This window comes from Microchirus variegatus (assembly GCF_963457635.1).
Source record: "Microchirus variegatus genome assembly, chromosome: 23".
In the NCBI taxonomy this organism is placed as follows: domain Eukaryota; kingdom Metazoa; phylum Chordata; class Actinopteri; order Pleuronectiformes; family Soleidae; genus Microchirus; species Microchirus variegatus.
Window position 1 is genome coordinate 6931037 of NC_139824.1, and position 22455 is coordinate 6953491.

Genomic DNA, 22455 nt, shown 5'->3' on the forward strand with positions numbered 1-22455 from the left:
CCTGGGGCGTGCGTCGTGGACAGCTTGCTGTTGGATTGATCGAGTGACGTCAGCGCGCCGTTACCTCTCCCTGAGGGCAGGATTAGTTGGGAGCAGCAGCAGAGACGACGCTCCGGTAATCTCCCGGTAATAAACGGTGGGAGACGCTCACGTTTTGGAAGGGCAGAGACGGTCCCGACGCCGGAGTTACTCCTGATATGATCCGTGCATTTGAGGCATGATGGGCCTCTTCGTGCAGCAAACCGACGCGCCCCTGCCAGGTACATGCAGCAGCAGGTGAGCTGGACACACAACTCGTCTCAGGAGGATTTACCTTTGCAAGGTGTTCACAGGCTGGACTGTCCAACTGTCTGTATGTATGTATGTGTGTGTGTGTGTGTGTGTGTCAACAACTGCGAGGTTTTATTTTAGTCCGCTGCGCACGCGCGCACGTGTAGGTGTGCGCGTGAAGGTAGCACTTTGGAGATTATTGTTGTTTACATCTGTCTTGCAAAATCAGGGACAAGACGACAAGTCAAATTGTAAACAACTTATTTCCCCCCCCCCCTTCCCATTTAAGCGTTCATGCGAACACATATACACACACGCGCGTGCGCGCTTCATCTGGCGACTTACTCTAACCTTAACCATAACTACTACGGACCTAATCCTAACCCCTGACCCTCAACTCGGCCTCATTTTAAAACATGTCTTCACCTTAAATAATTTACGTTATATGATGAGTTGAGGATGTGGCTGTGTAAACAGATTTATGTCCCCACAACATAAGGAACACCAGGTACACACACACACACACACACACACACACACACACACACACACACACACACACACACACACACACACACACACACACACACACAGATGCAGTGGAGGATCATGGACTCACATCAACTCAGTTCACTCATCTGTTGTTGACCTATAGATTATAGAAGACATAGGTGAATCTATCTATCTATCTATCTATCTATCTATCTATCTATCTATCTATCTATCTATCTATCTATCTATCTATCGGTCACACTGATGGGGCTCACGGCTGTTGCGCAAAAAGAAGAAAAAGAAATGAAGGCTTAACAAAGTATTTTCCCATCTCACCTCCCGCTCTTTCTCTGTCTGTAGCGTCTTCCATTAAAGACAGAAGAGGCAATACCAATAAGGACCTTTTCCTGTCGTGGCCATAAAGACTCTCATAGGCGTTTATGGTTTGACTGTCACCTACTTGGCACATGCCTCTAAATAACCCAGTGGTCTATAAGAAGGTGATGGATACTAAAAATCCACGGGGAAATTCTCTAACCGCCGTGTTACTACCGGCTTTTACTGTAACTTCACTTTCTTTAACGGATCCGTGTGAGGTGAAACCCAGTGAGCTGTGAGAGGATGAGCGCGCGCTGCCTTCACTGTCGCAGCGATGGCAGAGAGAGAGTGAGAGAGAGAGAGAAGCCTCTGAAGTTACGCTCTTTGTTATCAGTGTCTGTGTGCGCGCGAATGTGTGTGTGTGTGTGTGTGTGTGTGTGTGTGTGTGTGTGTGTGTGTGTGTACTTGGTCCTCACAGAGACCAAAACCTGGTCCTAATGAGCTTCATTTGGTAACGTAACTGTGGTGCCGTTAATGTTTGCGTTACGTATAAACTGGTTAAGGTTACTCATTTAGCTGTGATGGTCAAGGTTAGTGAACGAGGGAATGCGTAATATATCCACGAGTGTCCTCAGTAAAATAGCTGTCCAAAAGTGTGTGTGCGCGCGTGTGTGTGTGTGTGTGTGCGCGCGTGTGTGTGTGTGTGTGTGGGCGGTGCGCTGTGGATGTGAGAGAGTACTACTGGACAGGAGAGAGAGAGGGAGCGAGGCGACAGTGCTGCTTGGTGTGATTCCTTTGGTGAGCAGCGGATCCACCGCTGTGCGTCTTTACGCTCAGAGATCAACCAGTGCTGGTCCACTCACTGAGCCCCCCCCGCCCCCCTTTCTCTCTCTCTCTCTCTCTCCCTCCCTCTCTCTGTCTCTCTCTCTCTCTCTCTCTCAGCAGCAGCAGCAGTCTCACCTGCACAGCGGAGGAGGACGGCGGTGGAGCTCCTCCTCAGTGGACACTTCTTTGCTGAGCGTCAGTTTTACTTGGAGAATGGAGGAGACGCCGGCGCGGTAACTTCTTCCACCAGAGGAGACCTCGCTCCACAATGAGCCGTTAAACCCCCGCTGCTGCTGCTGCTGCTGCTGCTGCTGCTGCCTGTGAATCCTCTGGAGAGTGGACTGACCATCTCCCAACAGAAGCAGAGCGAGGCCTTTGTCATTCGTGTGTTTCGGTCTTCAGATGGACCGAGTGCCCTCGGCACTGGCCGCTAAGATGCGCTGGATCACGCTGGTGTTTGCCGGCTTGACTTTCTGGGGCAAAGTGACTATTTGTAACTGTTTCGACTACGAGGAGCCAGACTACGACTATTATGAAGAGGAGAGAGCGGAGACCATTGACTACAAAGACCCGTGCAAAGCCGGTGAGTCATCTATTTACTGTTTTCTTTTAATATATTTTTTTAAAAAACAAAACAAAACATGGGTAAATAATGTTTGCAGCGCGGCTCTGAGATGTATATAAGATGACAGCGCGCGCGTATGTGTGTGTGTGTGTGTGTGTGTGTGTGTGTGTGTGTGTGTGTGTGTGGGTGCGCGTATGTGCACTTAACTCCAGATGTCCCTCAATCCCCAACCTTCATAACAAATAAGTCATGGTGCACGTGCAGTCCGGTGACTGTACTGCTTTAAGCGCGCTTCTTCCTCGAGGGGCACTTTTTCCCTGCACGCACACACATTCAGCGCGTGCATCACCTGTGGTTAACTCTTCATAGTGTATAGGAAACAGGCTCTGCACGTGCGAGTGTTTAGCGTGCATCTTGTGTGTGTTTGCGCGTGCACAGATGGTAAATCGACCATCATGGAAGATGAGAAACATCTGGACCAAAATATGCGCTGATGCTCCTTCTCTCTCTCTCTCTCTCACACACACACGCACACACACACACAAACGATGAAATTAAGATATTTAATGACAGACTTGACTTGGAGCTGTTTGTGGTTGTCTACATGACTGTGTAAAGCATCATTCTTTTATTTGTCTGTTAGAAATCTTTTAGTGTGTGTGTGTGTTTGTGTGTGTGTGTATTTGTTGCCATTTCTGGCACTTTGTCAGGACCAGTAGTCCTCATGGGGACCAACACCCGGTCCTAATGAGGCACAGCCAAATTTATGAGGAACTGGATCAGTTTATTGCTGAGATTTGAATTGTGCTTATGTTAAGGTTTGGGATTAGACAACGCAGTGTCCTCAGAAGAATAGCTGCACAAACCTGTGTGTGTTCACTCCACCCTTATGAACTAATGTTTTTAACATAAATGCTGTAGTTTCACTCAACATTTTATACAAACTTTAAAGTAAACCCCTCCATTACTCACTTCTTTATGTGTCCTCTGTCCTATTGTTGGTGTCACCAGCCTCATCGAGTTAGAGCTGAATGAACCAGAAATGTTTGATGCAGTTCTGGCGCCAACAAAGCTGTATTTTCCAACATCTTATATGAGTATATAAAGCACAGATTAAAAAAAGAAAGAGTCATTTTCATTAAATTAAATTTGCTTCACCAACATGTAATGTGGACACATGAAATACATTTTTTTTTAAAAAGCAAACATCTGAAGAAGCATTAGGTGTGTCAGTTGATTCCACACAGATGAGATGGAGGACTTGGACTCCTCTCCTCTCCTTAAATCCAGTCTTTTTTTTTTCATATATGACATTTTCCCCAGCTGTGTGTGTGTAATAGCAACGCTGTGGTGTTTCAAAACAGTGTATGTTGATTTTAATGGCACTTATCGTCCTCTGTGATGACACGTTGGACCGATAAGAACTCCACCCAGAACACTGAGCGTCCACACGCTGACCGACACACACATTCCACTCATACCAATTACACAGACCTGACACTGGCCTGTGTGTGTGTGTTTCATATGCATGTTACACTGATCTCTGTGTAGGTGATGTTCATGTTGATACTGCCAGTCCCATGACTGTGGCTTTCACTTATGTGAAGAACTTACTGTGTGTGTGTGTGTGTTTTTGGATGGGAGCCCGGCAGTTTATAGGGAGACAGACAGTCTGTGTAACTGACTGACTTGTGTAGGTTAAAATTAGGACGTGAGAAAACACAGCCAATATTTTACTTTGCTGGAAATATAAGGAATGGAGTTGCTGGTAAAAAAAAAAAAAAAAAAAAGGTCAAAATTCAGTCCTTCGGAGAGAATATATGTGCATTTATAGAAACAGAGTTTAATGACAAACAATTTCCTGAGAGGACACAAATATATGCTTTGCACTAGCTCATACTTAACACATTATTTAAACATTTCAAGCTCAGTTTGGATAAAAACGGATGAATCAAATCAGAAGAATCTGTCCACTGTGTCCACAATTGTTGGCAACACAGGCAACAAATGGCGCTTTTCCACTATGCAGTTCCAGCACAGTTTAGCTCGGCTTGGCTCTAATTGGTTTGGTATGGTTTGGACACGTCGTGCATAGCGCGGGTGCATGAAAGTGCCGTGATGTCATTTTGTAAGCGACACAATCTCACAAACTAGTTGTTTTACGGTGTACTGAATCATAAGAATCAATAATTAAAAAGATTGGTTCAGTACTTCCTGCATGACCGGAGCACAGACTGTGTCTTACACTGAACTAAAGTATGACTGAACGGGTTGTGATTTGGCTCACGATCAGCAGTGCTATCGCTAAATACACCAGACTCTTCTGTTAAATATTGAGATTTAAGATTTAAGATTTAAGATTTCTTTTGCTAAATGTTGGCGATTGCTGTCAGGATTTAAAAGTCTTTTTAACTGATCTACAGATCAGCATCGTTTGTTTTTATTCTTGTGCTAGACGTCACGCTCATGACTCTTCCAGTGACTACACACTCTGACCAATCAGTGGCCAACGTCACATTTAAGTATCGGCTCAGGTCGCTTGGAACCTCACCAGAGCAGGTACCAAAAAAAGTACCCGGTACTGTCACTAATGGAAAAGCAACAAAAAGCAAACTGATTAGAGTCAAGCCGAGCTAGAACTGTAGATGGTAAAGCGCCAAAAAAGAACAACCCTGTCCAAGAGCTCTGTTTGAGCAGTGTCGTGTTGTGGCTAACACCTGTGTTATATATATATATAAATTTGTTAAATGTGACTCGATTGGCTGATGATTGAAAGTTATTTCAACTTCTGCCTCATGCAAAGCAACAGACCCACAGTGCAGTCGGGCGACGCTTAGCGCTGCTGAGAAATAGTTGCCTCCAGTTTTACGGCAACCAAAGCTAGAAGTGTGCATTTGACTGGGGCCGATAGAGGATTACAAAGAAGTAATAAGAGAGTAGATCACCTGTTCAACCAAATGTCTGCAGATGAAGCATGATTCAGGTCTGTGGCTTCTCCTGTATAGCGAGGGCTGCACTAACTCTGGAGACACAGTTGAGGATAAACATGAGCCCAGATTACGAGAGTAAAAGCATCTCCACATTAAAAGCATCATCCCATTGAGAGCGTCCTGATTTGATCCCACAGAGAGAGAGAGAGAGAGAGAGCGAGAGAGAGAGATCACATTTTATCACTAATTAAGTCCAAAGTCAAACAGGTTAACATTACATTTCTTGCCACTGTCGCAAATGTCCATGAAAAGTGAATTAATGTTTTTTCTCCATAGTTGATAGCTGTTTTTCTCTCTATAAAAAACAATCATCATGTACGTCTGGTTTTGTATTTATTTGATGATGAAGAAACAAATAAGTCAGGGACAGAGAGGGTTGAGGCATAACATATTTTTTTCCCGAGGTCCTTGTCTGGACTTGAGTATGAAACAGTGTCAGTGTACGCATGTTTTGTTCAGATGAAATGCCTCCCTTTATTCATGCCCTTTGGAATGCTTTAGTCTGGTCTTTGCTTCTACCACTTGCACCTTGTATGGATTTTTGATTTGGCCACTTTATGAACAACAATCTAACACGTGATGATCTTCAAAATGTTTATTCTAACACTAAAAGCACCAGTGAGTAACTTCTGTCGCCAAAACGCTGCTATAATTACTTCACCTAAAGTTTGCTGCCATCTCGCTTTGCTAGTGCGGCTGTTATACTCACTCTGTGTCTCCACAGACACCAAACCTAAACACTGATATACTGAAACGTACAGAGAGTCTTAATCAGCATCTTGTGAACTCACTGGACAGTGGTTTCTTTGAAAAGTGACAAACTAGAGCTTTAACATTTTAACTGTCTATGTATATTGAAGAGAACTGAAGGCAAACATGTCAGAATACTCCCAAAAATGTGGAATATAAATATCTTCAAACTAACAACATTAATTTGCTGTTAAATTGATGTCTGTCTGTACATTTGACTAAAGCTTCCAGTCCCAAAACCCATATTCCGTTCCTTTTCAGTCCAGCTTTCATGTTTCCTATATTGTATTTAGGGCTGCAACTATTTACGATTATTTTTCATAATCGATCAAATCTGTCCATTGTTATCTTAAATAATCGAGTATTTGTTTGGGCCGTAAATGTCAGAAAATGCTGATAAATGTTGATCTGTGTTTGCCCAACCCTGGAAATGATGATCCACAAATCAAAATCATTCAGTTTTAATGATTTCCTTGTTACATGGAGCAAAGGAACCAGAAAATATTCACATTTAAGATGCTGAATAATCAGAAAAGGTGTTCACTCAAACTGATCAATCAATTTTTTGGTGTTGTTTTTCTTTTGTATTTAATCACAACAAGCTTCTGAATCTCTGTCTTTAATGACATCCTAACAATATATTATACATAGTTTGAGCACAAGTGCTGGAAATGAATAATAGTCAGATTTTCCTTGATTTGCAATGATGGTACAACTTTCCAGATATACTGTATTTCTGACCAAATGTAGGACTTCATCTCAGTTGCTTTAAAAGTTCTTGATATCAGAAATTAGATTAATTGCCGGAAGTCAATGCTGTGATTGCTTTTTTTTTTTTTTTTTTTTTGCTTTTTTTACATGTTTTATGTTCACAATATATGTGTAAATACCCCCAAAATTACCTTATTCAGTAATAGTGCCGTTCTAAATGGATACTATTTGATTCAGGTACACCACCTCACACACACGTCCCACCACCACTCTCACTCACAAAGAAATCTTATATATATATATATATATATATATATATATATATACATATATATGATATATACAGATCTGCTCGTCTGCATCAAGTACATATTTTACATGTACACTCAAGAGATTTGTGTTATTTTCGGATTAATCTAAGATGAAAATGATTACTTTGCAGCCATATCATCAACTAAATCTGATGCCTGTGTGTGTGTGTGTGTGTGTGTGTGTGTGTGTGTGTGTGTGTGTGTGTGTGTGTGTGTGTGTGTGTGTGTGTGTGTGTGTGTGTGTGTGTGTGTGTGCCGCTTGTAAGAAGTGGAAGAGCGGCTCATTCCAGGCTTGACCCTGTGGCATCAGTCTGAGTGGTTGGTATTCCGCCTCCTGTTTTCGCTGGGAAAACACTAGGGGAATATTTGGCTGGATGCTTATCTCCTTTGAGTCCCGCGCTGGTAGACAGGAGAACACACACTTCCAGGCCTTTGTGAAGTGATTTCCCCATGCGAGCACACACAGGCACACATTCGATACACACACACACACACACACACACGCAGAGCTCCCTCCATTCACCCGCGCTTATCTCTTCCTGGTTGTCTGCATCCTGCTACTCAGCTGGAGATGACACACACGCGTGCGCGCACACACACACACACTCGCTTGGACGCGCGTGAGCTCCTACACTCACTAAAGAGTCATTCATGCTTCCTTCCAAATCACTGTTCTTGAAAAAAGCTCACACACACATACACAGAGCAAAAGCTAAACAAACCTCAGTGTCCGAATGAAGCTGAGTGACCCAAAAGGCCGGCTGCTTGTTCTCCTCTTCAAATACAGGGATGTGTAGTAACAGCATGTACAATACATATTGTACATATTGTCATGGACAAACATCTCCCAGTTTTGATGTCACAAGCCAGGATTTAGACTTCAGCACAGGAAGAGCTTTTTGTGCAACAATTTGAAAAGACATGAACTATTATGGTTTTAATGAAAATGCAAAATGCATGTGTTAAGATTGAAGAGTTACACTAACACTGATGAGAGAGCTTGCAGGCCACTGTACTATAGCAACATGATGCATTGTGCATGTAAATAGGATGTGGATTTCCCAGGTTTTAACATTATTGTCCCACGGCGTTGATCGTCATTGATCCATACCATCAGGCAGTCCGTGATTTGGTCATCATTGTATCCCTCTGGGTTTACTTATGGCACATTTCCACTATACAGTCCCAGCACAACACGGCACAGCACAGCTCGACTCATCACTGCACGGTTGCATGAAACTGCCGTGACGTCGTTTTATACACGACACACAAAAACTAGTGACTTGTAAAGCAGCGCTCTCGGCATACACCGGACTGTTAAATGTGGAGATTTTAGATATTTCCTTTGGTTGATGTTGGAGATTCATGTGCCAACACAGCAGTCACGCATGGTATAGTATAGTATAGTATAGTATAGTATAGTATAGTATAGTATAGTATAGGCTCAGCTTGCTTGGAACCTCGTCGGAGCAGATACTGAAAAAAGTACCAGGTACTATCGCTAATGGTAAGGCAAAACGCCGTGCCGAGTCGAGCCACGCTAGAACTGGCCATTAGTGTTCATCCTCTCATAGTGGTGGTGCACTGTCTGGACTTTGGCACAGTCTCTCAAAAAAGCAATTTTGGCAGCACTGCCATTCTTTGTGCACTCACAGCTAAAATGTGTGTGGTAAAATAAAAGCCTCACCTGATGTTTGAAGGCAGTAGGTGCCCATCACTTCTGTCTTTCTCATTCACCACGTTATTTTGCCGTCTATTTTCCTGTAAATGGGAATATCATTTACAAAATTGACACCATTTTCTACTGTGATTTAGACAATCAAAGGTGCATTATGTAATAAATCTAAAGCAACTGGCCATAAAATCCTCCTAATATGTCACAGAGTCTCAGGAATAATGTTCATATAACAAACTGAACTCACCAACAACAACAGTACAGACAAAATATTTGCATTAAAAAAAATATTTTGCAGACTGCAAGTCATGTTTATGTTTTGAAATCATGTTTTGTTATGTGGCGCCACCTACCGCCGTCTACCAATCATTGCAGTCAGTAGAGTCTCAGCTGCCGAACAACCACAGGTTGCCAGTTACGTCAGAAAACGAAACCTAAACGACCTCTGTGTTTTGAATTTGAATGTAGTAACAGGTTTTTGGCCACATTCTTACATATGGCACCTTTAAATCCCCAGGAAACTGATTACTTATGTTATAAATTAAGTGAGAAGTAGAAGCTACTTTTCCCATATATTTCCACTCAGTTCTTTATACAACCAGTAGAGTCGCCCCTTTGTGGATAAATGCTTCTTCCCTTCTACTCCCTATAGGCTTCACCTTTCAAATGGGAAGACTATGTCAATTTCTCTTACAGTCTATGATCAGAACTAGAGAAAGCACTCAAAAAGTGCAAACTTCCAACAAGGCAGCTCAGGTTCCCAGGGTCAGTTCACGCATCATTCCCATCCTGTCCACTGTGTGCTGCTTGGACATTTTGATTAAGAAGCAACAGAAATAATGCACCAATTCTGTCATACATTGTGCACAAATCTCGGTGTTTACACACAAATTAGAGAGAAGTATGAGGTTAATGGTCAGGATTATAAACACTTAAATAATGTTACAACAGTTTCCTTTATGGAGCTTGAACCAGGAGCTTCCGCTTTGATCCCCACCCTGAAACATGAAGTCGTTCCTGATGGTTGACGCTCATTCTGTTGTACAGATGTAATCCAGCTGCTTATTCTAAGGGAATAGATCGTCATAATTACAATTTTAGTGGGACTATTCCAGAGCCAGATGTGAGTACTTTGACATTTTCTGGATTTTGACAGCAAGGACCAACACAGCACTGCTTCACAAGCTTTTAATGTTCATGGTTTTGAGTTTGTTTCCTAAAAATGTGGCGGATAACTTTATGCCTACAGTCGTTTGAGTGATGGCTGCAATAAAAACCCTCCTGACATCTACAGCAGTAGCCACAAAGTACTGGCATGTGTTTGAGGTGCAGATCAAACACATGCCAAATACATTTCGTTGATTTAGATCAGGGATGCCAGGGTGAAATTGGACAGGGGGCCAGATTGTTTTCAAGTGAGACCTCAGGGGGCCGGATTACACTTTCGGACTGAAAAGGCCAAACACTGACTCAACAAATGGATAGGTAGGCCATTTGAAATTATTCATGAAGGCCTACACATAAAAAAGAAATTGCATTGGCTTCAAAATATCCTCACAATGAGGCCTACAATTAGAAACATTACAATCACAGCCTAAAGCAGGAGACAGTTACCCTCTAAAATCTTAACATCCATGCAAGTAGCCTACATTTATATTTTATAGTATATAGTAATTAGAAATGCAACAAAATACACTAGGTGCCACCAACTTTATTGAAGTCTTGCACATGAAATATCGTCAATGCATGATTAGGCCAATTAAAAGATGGCTAGTCTACTGTCAGCACCACCAAGCGCAGCAGAGCAAAAGCGGCTCCTCGCATGCGGCCAGCCCCAGTGAATGACTTCTCGCCACTGGTCATCCAAGCCAAGGGTTCAAAGCGTGTGAAAAAAGTAGCGGCTTATAGTCTGTAAATTACAGTATATTTATTTTAAAATTAGATTAAATATATATATATATATATATATATATATATATTCCCCTTATCACCCCACGGGCCGGATGTGACGTACAGTCGGGCTGGGTCCGGCCCATGGGCCCTAACCATGGCATCCCTGATTTATATACACCACTTTGACCACTCTCTCTTAGTTTCTCTTTTCCAACGCACGTCTTCACCTCGAGTTATGATGCTCATTGCTTGTGAAATGCTTCATTTAATGCAATTTAAAGGTGCATTATGTAATAAATCTAAAGCATCTGGCCATAAAATCCTCCTAACATGTCACAGAGACTCAGGAATAATGTTCATATAACAAACTGAACTCACCAACAACAACAGTACAGACAAAATATTTGCATAAAAAAAAAGTAATTTTGCAGACTGCAAATCATGTTTATGTTTTGAAATCATGTTTTTGGCACGTGGCGCCACCTACCCCCGTCTACCAATCGTTGCAGTCAGTAGAGTCTCGGCTGCCGAGCAACCACGGGTTGCCAGTTACGTCAGAAAACGAAACCTAAATGTAGTAACCGTTTTTTGGCCACATTCTGACATATGGCACCTTTTAAGCTCAAAAGGGAATGTCACTTATTGTGATTATTAATATTCTATGGCTGGACCAAGTGTATCTCAAACACACGTCTATGTGCCCACGTTCATTACATGTGTCCCACCATGTCGTGACAGTGAGCTGCAGCTTCAGTTCACCCCCTTCCCCCATTACTCCGTCGGAAGGAAACCAGAGCAATGTGTGTATGTATGTGTGTTTGACACTGTGGCTGTGTTAATGTGTGTGTGTGTGTGTTAGCGAGAGAGTGAGCAGTTTTGCTCATTTTATATTAAACAGGATTTTCCCGAGCCGAGTGCTCCTGCTGCTGAGCTTCCGAAGTCTTCCTCAGGATTCCCTCCTCAGCACAAACTCTGCCGCTGTGCTGTGAGAGCCCACTGTTTGTTTTGGAGCGTCATTGTTCCGGAGTTGCAGGAGTCATGACTCAGCACTGCCGTCACTCCACCCACCTGCCGTGCGGTGCTCAATTATTAAACATCTGGGTGCTTTTATGTCACCTGGCTCTCCCTGATCTTATTTATAGCAGCAACGCTCATTTCTCATATGACATTTATTGGCCAAGGGAAAACCACTTCTCCTCACAGTCAAACCTTAAGATATTCTATGGTTAAAGGAATACTTCACCGATTTGCATTCAGCTTTGTATTACTAGAATAGGGTTAGCATTTTTGAAAAATGTGTCCCTGGTGGGCAACGTAACAAAAAAAAAGAATGAATATATTTCTCAACTCAGGGGAAACTGAGGCTGGGAAGCATAATGTTTCAAAAATATTCTAGTAATACAAAGCTAAATGCAAATCGGTGAAGTATTCCTTTAAATGTTGGCCATAGTTGTTCAAGGTATTAGAAATATATATTTTTTTATCTATCTATATATACAATATGTATAATTTGACAGGTCTATGTGAATCTGTCTAATCGTGTTTTTCCTGACATACATTGCAGTTCTAATTTGAGTTGCGATTAGAGCTGCAACTCACGATTATTTTCGTAAATTGATTAATCTGTCGGTTGTTTTCTCGATGAATCGAGGCATTGTTTGGTCCGTAAAAGGTTAAAGAACGTTGATCAGTGTTTGGCAAATCTGGAAATGATGTTCTCGAATGACGATTCAGTTTCAATGATTTCTTTATTATGTGGAGCAAAGAAACAATCAGAAATCTTAATTTAACTTAAATAATCGGAATAGTTGACGATTCATTTAGTGCTTGATTAATAATCGAGTCATTATTTCAGCTCTAGTTGTGATATAACTTTTTTATATAAACTTTAGGCTTAGTGGTCACGTTGCCTCACAGCAAGAAGGTGCAGGGTTCTGTGTGGAGTTTGCGTGTTCTCTTGGTTCTATGGTTTCCTCGCACCTCTCTCGTCTCCTCTCCTTTCCTTACCTACTTGAGTATTTATAGATAAAACCAGATGGAGCATTACCACATGACTCATACTACACGAGATTGAGACACAGTCTGGCATTAGCCAGGCTAGTTACTATTATTACCGTTACAAGTTCCACCATCCAATCCTTTATCTACGGCTTGTCCTTTTCTGAGGGCGGCACGAGGAGCTGGAACCAATCCCATGGTTTGAGGGATAATGATAATAATTGCTATTAATGTTATCATTCTCAAATACACCTTTTACACACTCCTGCTCTCTATCTCCTATAACAGCTGTTAGGGCTGAACCTTACTTATGAATTGAATTGAATAGAACTGAGTTGTCCTCTAATCATCAGCTGCTATATTCTAATGCAAAGATGATACCTTAAAGATATGCATTGTTTCTAGCATTTTTTTAATGACGATTGATGTTTATTCCACCAAATATGCAAGTGCTGATCTTTGGTGGACTACCAAGCATAGAAATAATAGCATTAAGAGTGTTTTTTTTCCTACAAACTCGATTTCTGCAGAGTCTCCACTTCTCTCTTTCTCTCTGAAGTCAGCCCAGTGATGCAGTCTCTCCAGCAAAATCCCCTCTTTATTTCTTTTAGAAACCAGGGTTTCATGATCACCTGTACTCTTTGCTCTGTACAACATAGAACATTAGGCCTCACATGTGTCAGCATGAGAGTGAGGCTTAGCGTAGTCCTCAATAAGGAACTGGAAATGCACAATAAATGGTGGCTAGTTGTAGCCATGCAGCTAATTGAGTTGAGTTATTGGATTAATTTTACTGGGAGAACTTGACCAGTGATTTGAAAAAGATCTAAATAATATCACTGAATGATATGTAATTTGTGTACTCAAGCAATTTACTTAATAGAAGCAAACTCTCCTTTGCTTTTTTAACCAGATAATCCAATATTGGATTGTATATTCTGATTCTGATTTTTCTTCTCATCATACTGTCAGTGTCGGTGTTATACCGAAATCCATAATAATGAGAAATGAATAACGACCTGTACTTGGACTCGATGTACAACTGGAGGATTTAGCAAGAGCAGAAGTGTCTTCCATCTTAAACAAAACAATAACTTTTCTACATGACCTCCATTTGGTCTCTGTGCGTGTCGGAGCCTGGTGGCATGCTGGGCCACTGGATGCACACCAAGGACACCGTGATGGTAAAAGGAGACATGATCATGTCCCGTCTCAATGTCTGGCCAAACCCATGACCTGAAGAATCTCAGTGTCTCTCTAATGTGATTAGGAGATTACACCACTTCTCCCTTTCGCTGTCTCTCGCTGTCATATGATATTATGTTTTTTCTTCTCATACCAAACGGTTCATTGCCTGTTATCCTCAGTTTATGTGGCAGGACACCTTTTATTAGTGCACAGCCTTTTTTTTTTCTTAAGTTGCAAATGTTTGTTTCTGCTTTGGCCACATATATTGAAATGATGTTAAACTTTATTATTGCCTCTCATTTACTTTGAAGGCAACAGCTTCAAGTGCAGCTGAACTGCATTGTGGGTCCATTACTTTGCTCACATTGAGCGCGCCAGGAGTCCATAAATATTCCAAATTTAAACTCTACACACTATCGGACCAGGGTTCCTGTGGATCTTTTTTATCAAATGTCTTTTGCAGTAACATCATGCAGATTAGGACACCTAACCAATAAAAGCAGGATGTCACGATACCAACGCTGGACAAAAAGTCATGTTTTATGTTGAAATAAACATTTGGGCAAAGTTGTCCCGAACTAATGTGTTTTGGGCAGCTTTGTTGTTTTTGTTTATCGTGAAATTGGTCTTAAATTTCACTCCAAGTCTTATGAACCCTGTAGGATGAGGTTGTGGTTGTGACAGACATTGCCCTGCTAACCTTCGGTAGCTGCCTCCAGCACCAAACGCCCTTTGTTTGCTCATGTTTTTGGTTGAGGGCACACTCAGTTTTATTTATGATGATTTGCTGTGTGTTTAAAGTAGTTCTTCTTGGTTACTATTGTCTGTATAGTCTGTCTGGCAGTAAATGTCTCTGTTGAATGGATTTGTTTATTATGATCAGTCTGGACTTTATTTCCAGGTCGATTCACATGTGCAGTTGTTCGCCTGACTGCCCGGTTGTCTGTTTTTATCTGTGTTCATGCATGAAGAAACTTTGCTGAGGAGAGTCTACACACACACACACACACTGCGATGTGTCAGTGAAGAGGTGTGCAACTGGGCCTCAGTGTCTGGCTCTGTGTTTAAAGCCAGTAAAAACACGATTTGTTGTGTGTGTTTCAGATTTTGTGGATCACAGACACACTATACTTTATACCATCCATATACACACGTAACAGTTTTAGGAAATAATGACACAATTGTGTTTTTAAATCATCATGGTTTCTGATGAGTTTTCTTTAGTTTCCTTGAGTGGCAATCTTAGCTTAAGTGAGGGGATAGTTTGAACAGCACGCACTAGAAACTGTGGAAGGCTTGGTTTCACAGAAGTTATTTCTTTAGTGAGTACATAGAAACCAGTAAAATACTACTGATACTGTTTGCATCTACACTGTTGCCAAAGTAGAGAGTCATGTTCTCACCTTTATCGCGGTACTGGTTACAACAGGTAAAAACAGCAATAAAATGTCAACACTTTTCTTTTTGTTGTGCTATAATTTCATAAATGCAACAAACTATCGTTTATTTACAGTGGATGACAAAAAAAAACCTGGAAGCTTTTAGATAGATTCAATCATCCCTCTGAATATAGCATAACTGTATATAAAACTATACACTGTTATCTTCATTTTAAGGGTCAAATAGGTTTTTGTGGCTCCAGATGATTTTTATTTAGGGGAGAGGGGCCAAAAATGGCTCTTTTGATAGTAAAGGTTGCTGACCCCTGTGCTAGTCTATAATGTGTCCATGAGCAAGACACTTAACCCCATGTTGCAGTGTGTGAATGGCAAAACTGTAGTGTAACACAGCTCATAAAGACAAACTAATACCATACACTTTCTCAGAGGGAATAGTGAGCAAGGTAAAGTTTAAAGTTTTGCAGATACCAACTGGAAAACTTGGCACCATTTATTTATTTATTTTTTAAATAAATGTCATTGCCATAATCCAGACTAAAGCTTCTCTTGTGGTGATGGGTTTGCAATACAATACTTTCCTCCTCTGTCTCCCTGTAAATACAGTACAAAGAAAATATATCACAAATGTAATTTTATTCTATACCTGAGCAACACAACGCGACAAGTGCCCAACCACTGGCAGCTCCGAACGGGGCCACGATAATCTCTTTTTAATGCAACACACACACACACCACCTAGAGTGTGACCTTATATTTTCTTAATGAGAAGCTTAGTGTGTGTGTCTCTCTCTCTTTGTGTGTGAGTTTGTGTTACACTACAATGACTCCACAGTATTCGTACATAACTCAGCACTGCGTAATCCTGTGCTGTGCTGTGCTGTGCTGTAGTGTTTGTAAAAGAACAGAAAAGCAAATCTAAAACACAGTCGATAACTAACAACTCTTCAGTTTTAGGGCACTGTGTCTTTGTTTTGTTCCTTAGTATTTTCTACTGACATTTGTGACCAATGTGGTTGTAGGATTGATCATTAAATAAGTGTGAATCCGAGGAAAAAAAGGCAATCAATGGAGTTTGAAAGTGTTAGCTTGAAGTAGTTTTGTAGTTGTATCGCCGATGACACGCTTGCACAAGCGCGCTTTGCATTACCGTAATTACACAATGGTTTCTGATATCAGAAAAAAAAAAAAACAACGGTTTCTGAAAGCTGAGAAGTTGCACGTGAAAGCCAATGTTGTGGTTATTACGGTAATTTCACAGGAAGCCAGCAAATCAACGTCTTCACCAGAGAGGAGAGAGTTAGAAAAACACCTGTACATAGTTTCTGTTTTTGGCCTGTTTTTGCACATTGAGACAAAGATTCAAAACTTTTTATTGTAAATATGTTTTATACTGTTCAAAATTTAACATGCAAGATCTGTTGTTCATGTTCAACTGCAGTGTTTTTTCTCTAAACTCAATCCATTTTTTTGTTTATCATCATTTTAAATTATTAATACACTTTTTTAACATTCAGTAAATTGTAAATAACTGCCAGATATTGAAAGTTACTCTGGGAAATCACTTATTCGTGAGGATATTTTTCTGGCACTTTTATGGTTAAAATAAGCATGGAATTTTGAGGCTTAGGTGTCAAGTTTCCTGATGCATTCAATATAATTATCACAACATTTACAGTATAAGCCCTAATATGGCATATTTGTAATATGAAGTACCTTTAAACCATTCCAAGGGAAATACTTATACACACATTGGGGGTCCCTGGAATGTTTTTTAATCTTGTACTGCAGGGGCCCTCGACTGAGAACAAAATTGAAAACCTCTGAGTTTGTTATGGTAACCACCAGTCCAAATTCAGCAACTGACAAAAAAATGAAACTGAAAGCAATACAGACACAGATTTTCTTACACAATAGCTGTTATAATAACATCATAATGTTGCACAGCAGTTGTGTTTTTAAGTAATGAGCATTAATACAATCTGAGATTTGATAGACAACTCGCACATTAGTAGCATTGTAGTGTTTGGACTTTATTTTATTGTTTTTACTGCAGATGTAATAGTTCAAGTTGTAAACTGTGTAAAAAAAAATAATTAAGACATAAAGTGTGCCAAAATATAAGAAAATGTCCAGCTCACACAAAGACACACACAGTCACACACAGAGCCACTGCTGGTGCTGTAGGTCTGACATTTTGTTATCGAGCTGCAGAGTCAACTTGCAGAAAGCTGACGGTGGTTTTTGTCTGCAGGAGAACTTGATCAATACAAGTGTCCTGCTCACTCTCCACACAGGCAGCATGCTGGGAGATGCATGTGAGGGAAGTTTGTCTCTCTGTTTGTGTTTTGCGCAGCATTACTGAGTGTGAGTCTTCATGTGTGTGTGTGTGTGTTTGTACATTTGCTGCAGTGCCCCTGCTGAAGGGCATGCAGCAAGGCCCTGGTCAGCGTGATGCAGGACTCCTGGGACGTCCTGGGGTTTTGGGATCAATACCTTTCTCCTCCGTCTCTCCACCACACTTTCCTCACCCCTCCTCACCCAAATCGCTTGACTTTGGGCTATTTATGGTATATCAGTGGATTAACAAGACCTCAACAATCAATGGGCCAATCTTACTAAGATAAAGATAAGATAAGATAAGAAGTCCTTTATTCGTCCCGCAGTGGGGAAATTTACAGTGTTACAGCAGCAAGACAGTAAGGATAAGGATAATAAATAATAAACATGCATTACCAAAAAGAAATCGAATCTATAAAGTACAATATATAAAGATATTAACACTGACTATAAAAATAGGTTTAAAAATAGAATGTACATTACAACCGGTCTGCAGAATATACACAGTATGCACATGGTATTTATAGTGTACGGAAACAAGGCTGAGCTATTAAATAAGGATAATAAATAAGGATAAGGATATTGCACTGATGAGAAAACTACAGTATAAAAAATTTGACAGTATGAAAAATGACAATATATTGCACTTCAAAAAAAGTTTACATTATGAAAAAATATATACAGTATATTACACCAATGAGAATTAACAGTATATTGCACATGGAGAGAGGAGTGTGTGTGTGTGTGTGTGTGTGTGTGTGTGTGTGTGTGTGTGTGTGTGTGGGGTCTACTTAGAGCAGTACTTGTTGTACAGTCTAACAGCTGCAGGGAGGAACGACCTGCGATAACGCTCCTTCAGACATTTTGGATGTTTGAGTCTGTGACTGAAGGAGCTGCCCAGTGCTGCGATGGTGTTCTGCAGGGGGTGGGAGAGGTTGTCCATCAGAGATGATAGCTTGGTAGCCATTCTCCTCTCTCCCACCACCTCCACTGGTTCCAGGGGACATCCAAGGACAGAGCTGGCTTTCTTAATCAGCCTGTCCAGCCTCTTCCTGTCTGCGGCTGTGATGCCACTGCCCCAGCAGACCACTGCGTAAAAAATGGCTGATGCCACTACTGAGTCGTAGAAGGTCTTCAGGAGTTCTCCCTGAACTCCAAAAGACCTTAGTTTCCTCAACAGGTAGAGTCTGCTCTGACCCTTCCTGTAGAGCGCAGCAGCATGATCAGACCAGTCCAGTTTATTGTTAAGGTGAACACCCAAGTATTTGTAAGATGTCACCATCTCTATGTCCTTTTCCTGGATGCACACCGGCGATGGAGGAGAGTGTCGTCTTCTGCGGAAATCCACCACCAGCTCCTTAGTTTTCCCCGCGTTGAGCTGGAGGCGGTTCCGCAGGGACCAGTCCACAAAATCCTGAACAAGTTCTCTGTACTCTCTGTCGTCATCGTCTGTGATGAGGCCGACAATGGCAGAGTCGTCAGAGAACTTCTGCAGGTGACAGGAGGGGGAGCTGTAGGAGAAGTCTGCAGTGTACAGGGTGAAGAGGAACGGAGCCAGAACTGTTCCCTGTGGGGCCCCTGTACTGCAGACAGCCATGTCCGACACACAATCCCGAGTCCTCACATACTGGGGTCGATCAGTCAAATAATCCACAATCCAGGATGTGAGGTGAGGATCAACTCCTGCATGCTCCAGCTTGTCCTTCAGAAATGCTGGCTGGATGGTGTTGAAAGCACTGGAGAAATCAAAAAACATGATCCTCACAGTGCTCCCCGACTTCTCCAGGTGAGAAAGAGCTCTGTCCTGCAGGTAGATGACAGCGTCATCCACCCCGATGCTGGGCTGGTAGGCGAACTGCAGTGGGTCCATCGCTGGTCTCACCACAGGGCGCAGATGAGACAGCACCAGACGCTCCAGGATCTTCATCAGGTGGGATGTTAGTGCCACCGGCCTGTAACTGTTAAAGTCTTTGGGGTGTGGTGTTTTTGGCACTGGTACCACACAGGACGTCTTCCATAAGTGTGGTACTCTCCCCAGTTTCAGGCTCATGTTGAAGATGGTCCCCATTATCCCACACAGCTGAACTGCACAGGATTTGAGGAGCCTGGAGCTGATGCCATCAGGACCTGCAGCCTTCTTCGCCTTGATCTTTTTGAGCTCTTTTCTCACCTGGTTAGGTGTGAAGGACAGATTGGAGCAGGGGGGTTGTGTGTTGTTGAACGAGCTTGGAGATGAAGGGAGGGGGGTGGAGGTCGGGCAGTTTACTGGTGATCCAGATGAAAGAGGTTCCAGCAGGGCTGTCGGGGGAGAGGTGGGGGCCTGATCAAACCTATTGAAGAATAAATTCAAGTCGTTAGCCCACCTCTGGTCCCCTACAGTCTGGGAGTCCAGCTTGTTTTGGCCTGAGATGGTTTTCAGGCCTCTCCAGACTCCGCTGACATCTCTCTGCTGCAGCTGCTCCTCCATCTTCTTCCTGTAGCTGTCCTTTCCCTCCCTGATCTTTCTCCTCAGCTCCCTCTGAACAGTCTTCAGCTCCTCCTTGTTTCCTGACCTAAAAACTCTCTTTTTCTCCTTAAGGAGAGCCTTTATGTCAGGGTTAATCCAGGGTTTGTTGTTAGAGAAACATCGTACTGTCCTGGTGGGTACAGTGCTCTCAACACAGAAGTTTATGTAGTCCGTAATTGTGTTTGTGAGACTGTCGATGTCCTCCCCATGTCCCTCACAAAGTTCGTCCCACACAGTAGACTCAAAACAGTCCATCAGAGCCTCATCGGTCTCCTCAGACCATACTTTCACTGTGCGGGTCACAGCTGGCTGCCTGTGTACAAGAGGTTTGTACACAGGAAGGAGATGAACCAGGTTGTGATCAGATCTTCCGAGGGGGGGGAGAGGGGTTGATTTATATGCCTCCTTGGTGTTGGCATAGAAAAAGGTCCAGTATTTTATTGTCTCTGGTGTGGCAGGTGACATACTGAGTGAGTGTGGGCAGAGAGGTGGAAGGAGAGGCATGATTAAAATCCCCAGAGATCAGGAGGAGAGCCTGTGGATGCTGTGTCTGCAGCCTGCTCACCACTGAGTGCAGGACGTCACAGGCTGCATTAGCGTTAGCAGAGGGGGGAACGTACGCAGCTATCGCGATAACATGCGAGAATTCCCGCGGCAGATAGTTCGGTCTCATGCTAACGGCTAACAGTTCCAAGTCCTTACAGCAGTGTTGCTCTTTAATAGTGATGTGCCCAGAGTTACACCATCTATCATTCACAAACACTGCCAGTCCTCCTCCTTTCCTCTTTCCACTCTCTTTCGTCCTGTCCGCGCGAATCAGCTGGAATCCGTCCAGCGCGGTGTCCGTGTCCGGGGCAGCAGCGGTGAGCCACGTCTCGGTGAACAGCATGATGCTGCAGTGCCGGTAATCCCTCTCGTGCCGGGTCAGCGCCGCTAACTCGTCCATTTTATTAGGGAGAGATCTTACATTTCCCATAATAATGGACGGGAGAACAGGTCTATAACGTCTCCTTCCAGCACGACACCCCCGTTTTCTCCTCCTGAGCCCACGGGGAATATCGGGTCGCTCCTCCGGCAGCACAGCTGTGCAGCGCAGCGCTAACAGCTGATCCCTACTGTAAACAATGGAGCCGTGACTCCACACGGGATCCCCCGACACGGTCGAAAAGTGTAAAAAACTCACCAACAGGGCCACAACAAGCATGGTGTACTTGGTGCCCATGGTGACAGTGCTTAAACAAAAAGACACACTTAAAAGAAGTTGAAAAAAGTAGGAAAAAACATGGTTTGAAGAGAAAAAGGCTAGAAAATAGCGAGAGCTGCTGCAACAGGCGACCACACGGGAGGCGCCATCTTGCGATGACGTCACATGTTTGTACTCTCCCCTCCTCCCCTTACTGTGTGTCTCTGCTTGTGTCAGCTCCTTTTCTGTGAAAAAAAACTTTTAGTTCTTTTGTTCTCCTGAAATAATAATAATAATAATAGGTGTATAAAGTCAGTTGAGTGTCACAACCACAAATAGAAACAAAAGCTGAGGGAATATGATTTCAAATGCAGGTGTAATGTGATACGGTCTGTGTTTATATGAGAATTTACAAAGACTGTGGCCTTTGGTGGTGAAGCAGCAGCCTCTGAAGTTGTAAGTAAATGATTTGCGTGGAAGATTTTAGTTTTTTTTTTTTTTTTTTTTTACTGCTCACTACTTAACAGTGAAGAGGAGAACTTTTCATCCTTTATTTGGTTGACAGAAATAACACCACCTTACACCAGCGTCTGTTTGGACCACATCTTAGTTCATGTGCTGGTGTAATTGTGTTATTGCAAAGTCACACCCACATGAACCACAGCAGAATCAAATAAACTTCCATCTGATGTTTTTAAAAGTTTGTTGACGTCACAAATCAAACCCGAAACACAATGTGCAAATACAGTATGATTAGGAATACACCATATTGGACTTTTCCCCCCGATATTTGATATATTGCCTGGGCCGATAACCAATAGGATACAGTATATGTCAAGCTTATTAGTATTTTGTACATAATTAATACATGACAGCAGATCTGACACTGTGCCCACATTGATCTCATCAAAATGTCACACACTCTCCTCTTATGATTTGTAAACCATCTGTAGTTATTGTGGTTCGCTGCTCTCTTCAACAATAGTGCAATACTGTGCAACAATAGTTGAGCACAATGGCACCCTGACCCCCCGTTTCCCTTA

The 22455-nt window shown here is 42.4% G+C and overlaps 1 protein-coding gene across 1 annotated transcript in view; it reads left to right on the forward strand.

Annotated features, from left to right (window-relative positions):
• Positions 1 to 2307: 2307 nt before the first annotated feature.
• Positions 2308 to 22455, forward strand: part of tll1 (tolloid-like 1) — a gene marked incomplete at both ends in the record, with an annotated part of 75616 nt that continues 55468 nt past the window's right edge. The window contains one exon of the mRNA XM_083909144.1: positions 2308 to 2488. Within this exon, the coding sequence (XP_083765270.1) occupies positions 2308 to 2488 (181 nt within the window). The remainder of the gene's footprint in view (positions 2489 to 22455) is intronic.